Below are 7,538 nucleotides of genomic sequence, written 5' to 3' on the forward strand. Positions count from 1 at the left end.
GAATTCTCAAGTCATACGTGATGATTCCAGTTAGAATTGGTTTTAAAGCAAAATAGTAATTCACACCATGTGCAATATGTTGTACCTATATAATTTTTTATTTATTTATTTCCGATGGATTAGATAAAAATTGATAGTTTAACATAAGTAAGTATATAGGCTATCGTACTGTTCTAGACCTCACGATGACACATAACATATGACCAACTTGTTTATAGTAATAAACTAGATTTTCTTTATCAAGAAGAACTAATTATCCGTTAATTATATCCATTTATCCAGGCTTTAATGTAAGGTGCAGTAGCACACTAATTGCGCATTAGGAAATATAAAATGTGCAGTTGATTCTGATAATATGCGTACTTGAGAAATACAGCAAAAATGATTCATTTCAATTTGCCACCTTTATCATTATTGGACCCAAGATACGCGGTTTTATCGTGAAGTAATGAAACATGTCGCCGAGTAAAAGACACTACTAAGGTACGTGAACAAAGTTGGTTCAAAGGAGTGTTCGTAGAAGCATCTAAAATTCAAGGTCTAAAAAGGTATTTACAAGATATTGAAAATAATAAAGCGAAAACGCATTCCAAAAACAGATAATATTAAAAAATAATTTTCATTCATAAATATGTTTAAAAATATTATAATTATTATGTTTTTTTAAAAGCAGTATAAGGGGTTTTAGCTCCTTCCTTTGAATGTGTTTTATTATGTAATTACGTAATAAATACTTAATAGGTATGTTTTTAATTGAAGATAAGTCAAAAGAACTAAAAATACATTTTTCATATTTTTATATTTTTTAAGTAAATTTTAACTAATATACATTTGTACTTTTTAATATTAAATATTTTGTCTTTCTGAAAATATAAATTAGCTCCCCCAATTCATATTTCTAAATTCGCCTCTACATATAAATTATTTGATTAAATATGGCATTTTATCTATCTATAACAATATAAAAATAATAATCTTCATTAATTAATGTATGAATAATTTGCATTAAATTAAAAAAAAAGTTTCAATTTCTTTAGATGATGTGAACAAAACTGTTATTTGAAAATTATTTTCTAATTATTTCATTGCGAGAAAAAACGAAATTTTTTTTCTTCTATGACCTGAAGTATTATGGTAATACCAGTTGGTAAGTTTTCGACGGTGTGACTCTGAGAACATGACAAAATCGAGTGATATTTATTGAGTTTTGAAAAATTAAAATTATAGCATGACACGATACTCGTATTTGAAAATGCGCGGCGAACGGGAACTTGACCGACGGCTGCACTGTGCGCTACAGATTCCCTCCATCCGATTCTATTGGCCCGCGACCGCCGTGCGTTACGCGATTGGTTACTGGTCAGTGTCGTCAGAGCGTTCGCGCGGTTTGGTAGATCATTGTCTTCATCGCCCGTCTCCACCGCACCCGCATACAAACCACACTCACTATGGCGACTGACAACGGTGACTTAGACACGGATTTATCTGCGGCACCTGCGAAACGCATGCGGTACTCTTTTGCCGATGAAATCGCTCAAAATTCGCATTTTGAAGCTTTTGGTCAGCGATTCAGTGGTTTTCCGTCCGGCGAATGTTATGGTAAGTAATGCGCGACGCATCCGCTACAACCGTTATTCCGCCATTATGGCCGATTTTTTTCCCGTTTGAGTGCCGACATTTTGCCGGCAGCAGCAGGGCGTACCCCCTTCCACCCACCATCCATCATGCAGGTGACGTCATCGGTCCACTTTCTTTTCCACGACAAGTTCGTCAGTTTTTCCATGTTCCCGTTACTCATGTCGGCCACATATTTGGTTTTCAGTTCAGTCAAAATTGTCGTCGATGTTAACCGACAACTAACCCATCCGCGATTTGTAGTCCCGTTGATAACGACTGTTATCTGCGATTCATAATTTTTATTTTTTTTTTCAGTTCTAACTGTATTGCACAACAATGTAAGATTATTACATGTTCTTCCTTGGTCGTGAAACTATAATTCTTAAAAATAGTCCCTTAACTTTGTTTTGTTGTCCATCGGTGTGCTTTTAATTTTTTTTCACGTAAATATAATATGTTCCTTGATAATGATCAAAAACGTTTATGTTGTCAATTGATTTAATATATAGTAAACAGTAATGTTTACATTAAATTATAATATTTTAATTCGTTAATTATTAACTAAGAAAAATCTTCATCCTCACCACAATTATTTATTAGTTATTTAGTTGATAATGTTTTATATGACTGATATATTTTGTTTTTGCAACTTAATTATTTAACTATAATGTTCTCTAGATTATATGTTAACATCAAGAAATTTACTTCGCATAAGTGTGGCTATCCCCTTAATCTTCTGGTTTAGGTATGATTTCTCTTTTATGGATTATATTGAACTTAATTTTTAAGTATAACTGTTATTAGTTATAATTCAATGGGATATTAAAATATTTGGCAGTTAATTTGTTAAAATATATTATCTATTGCATTAAATGTAATTTTGTTCAAATATTGAAATGTTGTCTTATGTCTAATATACAATAATATAGATAAAAGTTTTATTTGTTTTATGATTTTAGCCAATAGTTTGTATCAGCAACCATACAAATCTTTAGATTCTTTATCATCGGATTATTTAATACCAACTTCACCTACGCCAAAAATAATGTCCACAAATTTGCCAGAATCTCCTGAAGATTCAAGGTATTTATATAATTATTTTTTCAATTATTAATTATGGTCGATTATTAATAGTTCTTCATTTTATAAAGTAAATTTGATGAAAGTTCAGACACTAAGGAAGAACCTGGGGATGATGATTCATCATCAACATCTAGTTCTGATTTTAGCACTCAATCTGATAACACTGATTCTGAAAAAGGCGTTGCTGGTAATTATTGATTTTAAAATCATTTTTCTTTACTTATCTAACCATATCTAATTGATTAAATATAATTAGGTTCAATGATTTGGGTACAAAAACAAATAGTCTGTGGCATAAATCCTAGACGTTTATTACATCAAGTATTTGGACCATCAGTTTTTCAGTCCCAACTGGAAGATCTAGCATTATGGAGAGTATGTTTCATTAAGTCTCTCTTAAAATATTAAATTAAAATTCAATTGTATTTATTTTTTAGATAATAATGAGTATGACTGATGATTCTCCTATGCGAAATCGCTTACGTAGTGTCAGTTCTCTTAATGATGTTGTAAGATTATTGAATACTAGCTCTCGCATTATGGTTCTTACTGGAGCAGGTGTAAGTGTTTTTAAATTAACAATCACTTATAATTAACATTAATTATATACTTATTATTAGGTTTCCGTTTCATGTGGAATACCAGATTTTCGAAGTCATAATGGAGTGTATGCTAGATTAGCAACAGAATTTCCTGACTTACCTGATCCCCAATCCATGTTTTGCATAGATTATTTCAATAAAGACCCTAGGCCATTTTTTAAATTTGCTAGAGAAATCTATCCAGGACAGTTTAAGCCATCACCATCGCATCAGTATGTTAAATTTAATTTTTATATATTTAATAATATTTTAATATAATTTTTTTATTTTTTTTTTTATCAAGATTTATAAAAGCTTTGGAGAAAAAAGGGCGACTTTTGCGTAATTACACTCAAAATATAGACACATTAGAACAAGTGATGGGTATTGAGAATGTTATTGAATGTCATGGTAAAAAAATATATTCATATTAAATTTAAATAAATGATATTTTATTTTTAAAATATTTTTTTATTTTTGTAGGGTCATTTGCAACTGCAACTTGTACCCAGTGTGGCCATAAAGTATCAGCAGAAACTATAAGGCTCGATGTTTTTGAACAAAGAATTCCACGTTGCACAATTTGTGTCAATAGTTCTGGTAAGATTTATTTTTCTAATATCTTTTAAAAAAAAACTTACAAAGTATTTTAATTTTCTCCTATAGGTATTATGAAACCAGATATTGTATTTTTTGGAGAAGGTCTTCCAGACAGTTTTCATAAGGCAATTGAAGATGACAAAAATAATTGTGATTTGTTAATAGTAATTGGATCATCTTTAAAAGTTAGACCAGTAGCTCGCATACCCAGTAAGTATAAATTGGAATTGTTCTTATAAAATTTTATAATTTTATTTTTTTATTTAGATATGATAAATAAACATGTGCCACAAATATTAATAAATCGTGAAAGACTTCCACACATGAACTTTGATGTAGAACTGCTTGGTGACAGTGATGTTATTGTTGATCATCTTTGTCGCATGTAAATATTGTATTAATTTATTTTAAATTGTTTTTTGTATGTATTTCTTACTATGCAATAAATAGGCTTGGCTCAGATTGGACTGAGTTGTGCTGGTGCAAAGAAGAATTAACTGAAACTAAAAGTCTAAATACACCTACATCATCACCAAGGTATATTCACAATTTTCATAGTCTAGTTAATAGAATATAATTATTAAAATATACAGTTTAACTAAATATATTGACAGGTCTAACACAACTACAGTAGAGGCTGTAGAGAGTGAAATGTCTACTGATTTCATAAAAGACAGTGCCAATAGTATGTCACCGCCACTCAGTGATGATAGGTTTACTCCTGGTTCTTCAGGTGAACAGCGACATTTATCTACTGATTCTACAAGAGATAGCGGTATTGATCCAGATGATCCTCAAAAATCTAGTCTAGCTGCATATTTACCATGTAATAAAAAATGAAAATGAAATTAATATTATATTTACTTTAATTATACTCTTAATTATTTAATTATTTCAGCAAATAAATTCTTTATGTTGAAAAAAAGAAGGTACATGTTTTCTGGTGCAGAAGTTGATTCAAATGAAATGAATGATGATGACAGTGAAACAGAATCAGATTCTAGTGAAAAATCAGAAACGGCATTAAACTAACAATATATATATGTATATATATATATTTGTATATATAGCTCAATTGTTACTTAAAATCCCAAATTAAAAATTTTCTTCTTTCATTCCTTGAATGAACACTTCTAAACTTCAGTCTAATAGGGATGAATAATATTGTCTCTTTTTTTATATTGTATTCCTTGACATTTCTCTGTTCTTATTATTATTTTTTTATCGACCTTAAATTTATTATTTTTCTTTTTATAATATTTGTAGCCAAAAATCATTCAAATATATGCTATGTACATAGTAATAATTGTGTTTATAATTAGTGAGTTTGAAAATAACGGTCAATTATTCATTATAAAAAGTTATTTTCTGAAGAAAAAAGTAATTTAAGTTCTAAAACCTTTTTTTTTTTTGTAATTAAAATTGAAGAAAAACTCAACAAACTTACGAATATTTTAAGAATTATATTAAAAACTTGTATAATATTTTAATACATTAATTCATAAATCACTTGTAGTTAGATATTAGATTAATTAAAAAGATTTAATATGGGTTTTCATATAATTTTTATTAGTAATGTATTTATTTATAATCAATACTAAAGAAAGGTTTAACTTAGAAGTAATATATTTAGTGGATAACATAATTTTTATAAACTAAAACATATATGATTGTTTTAAATTGATGATCGAAATCATGGGCTTTTTGTATTAGCTATATTTAATCTTATTTTTATTTAAATAATCGTTAGGAGAAATAAAACTTATTTTAATTTGATAATAAGTTTTGCTGGAAAAGTTAAAATCATAAATATTTTTCATTTAATTATATGCATTTAATATTCATTAGTTGTAGAGGGAACACTGTAAAAATGTTATGCATTTTTAGTTAATTTTTTAAAAATTCCAATCATCGCTCATTTTGATGTGCTTTAATCTATGAAACAGTACACCATTGTAACATCTTAAGAAAAAGTGATGTGTTCAAATGTTTTTATTTACCATGTTCCTTTGCAAACATATTAGCAATATATAATTATATTTAGTTACAATGTTGTTAGTTTATTTTCTGTTATGATTAAAATAATATTTTTTTCAGAGTATAAGTTTTAGTAACAAATTTATGGGAATTTCTAAGGGACAATTTTTAAATTTAGGTGACATTATTTAAATACATGACCAAATTTAGAATTCTTAAGTTTGATGATTATTCTTTCACCTAATTTTTATAATGTATAATGTTTAAACCAAATATATAATTTTTTTTATTATGCTTTTTATTCTTTAGTTATCTATTACTGTGCAAACAAATAAATATTCATTTTATTTATTTTTATTACTGCTATTTTAGTGTAGAAATAATTTTTATTAAATTCATAATTTTTTAATGTAATAAGTGAATTTAATATATTAAAAAAAGTATATAATGTGGTTTAATTGTTAACTTTTGTAGTTTTATACTATTTTGTTATGAATCTGAGTGCCTGTGTTAAACCACTCCTATCATAGTCACTATAAGACACAATTCATTACAAAAAATATGTATCAAATTAAGATATAATTTAAATATGCACTCAAGGATCAGTCTGATCATGGACTAATCTATACTTTTTTTTTTTTTACCAAATAATATTTTAACTTAACTGACTTTAAATTAATTCAACACAAAAATTGTGTAACCAAATTATAATTTTAGCACATATAGTACAATAATTCATATTTATTAAAAAACCAAAAATTATCCATATAGTCAGGATTTATATCTTCAATCATTATTAGTATATGATTTAATTATTTTGTTATATGCTGTATTATTATTAAAGACTTACATTTTACTTTTGCAACTATAGATACTTAAATATATTTTACGATAATAATAAATTGCAAATAACAAGTTGTTCTAGAGTAAAATACATATAGGTAACAATATATTTTCAGAGTAATTTGATGTAATTTTTTAACTTCTCAATATATCTCACAAAAGAATACTTACTAATTTGCGATAATATCTATATAATTTCTGAATGATATACAACGATCAATGATTATTTTTTATAGTGGTTGAGTTAGAGCTTGCCAAGCACTAAAGGTAAGTTGTAATACCTACGTTTTTAATTTGTTTGTAAGTAACTTAATCGATTTTTAAATGGAGAACAGTGCCAATTCAAATATTTGCGGGGCCCGGCGCGAAATGTATTTTTATATGAATGGGTACTTCTACACGCTTATACCGATTACATAGAATTACTACCGGCACATAATTTGGTCTATACTAGATCCCGTTAATCTTGGTTTAAATAAAATTGTTATAATAAGTTTTCATGAATTTGTTACGTTTACCAGATTATTTATTTTCTATGCAAGTCCCGCTTTTTTTTATATCGATATGTTGAGCATGACTATGCAGGATTGGTCAATTTCCAGTGTCTGCTAAATCAATTACTAACTACTGATGATTCAAAAGGAGATTCACTTAAATTCCGGACATTAGTTGATTGATTATTGTAAAAAAAAAAATGTAGATAATAAAGTTTCTACTAAATTTTCATTTTCTAAATATATAGAAAAGTTATCTTGAAGGACGTGATCAGATGCATATAAAAAAGATGATTTTTGTTTACCTATACCTATTGGACCATCAGAAATTATATGGGCTTGG

General features: G+C 27.6%; 1 protein-coding gene across 1 annotated transcript; it reads left to right on the plus strand.

The window, feature by feature from the left end:
• The first annotated feature begins 1,357 nt into the window (after positions 1-1,357).
• On the plus strand, positions 1,358-5,124 carry LOC112684681 (NAD-dependent protein deacetylase sirtuin-1-like). The gene is made up of 13 exons (XM_025556317.1): positions 1,358-1,599; positions 2,577-2,700; positions 2,769-2,887; positions 2,957-3,075; positions 3,138-3,260; positions 3,321-3,514; positions 3,586-3,692; positions 3,765-3,881; positions 3,948-4,091; positions 4,149-4,266; positions 4,332-4,418; positions 4,496-4,707; positions 4,780-5,124. The coding sequence occupies exons 1-13, from the start codon at positions 1,449-1,451 to the stop codon at positions 4,911-4,913; spliced, it is 1,749 nt and encodes a 582-aa protein (XP_025412102.1). The 5' UTR covers positions 1,358-1,448; the 3' UTR covers positions 4,914-5,124.
• The last annotated feature ends 2,414 nt before the right edge of the window (positions 5,125-7,538 follow it).

The sequence above is a fragment of the Sipha flava genome, unplaced genomic scaffold (genome assembly GCF_003268045.1).
Source record: "Sipha flava isolate LNK unplaced genomic scaffold, YSA_version1 255_pilon_pilon, whole genome shotgun sequence".
Taxonomy (NCBI): Eukaryota; Metazoa; Arthropoda; class Insecta; order Hemiptera; family Aphididae; genus Sipha; species Sipha flava.

Bases quoted from the DNA above. Each gene is read 5' to 3' on its own strand.
- LOC112684681 (XM_025556317.1), top strand. From the start codon at position 1,449: ATGGCGACTGACAACGGTGACTTAGACACGGATTTATCTGCGGCACCT. The intron at 3,515-3,585 runs GTATGTTAAATT...TTTTTTATCAAG, and splicing joins AAGCCATCACCATCGCATCA to ATTTATAAAAGCTTTGGAGA. The intron at 4,267-4,331 runs GTAAATATTGTA...TGCAATAAATAG, and splicing joins GTTGATCATCTTTGTCGCAT to GCTTGGCTCAGATTGGACTG.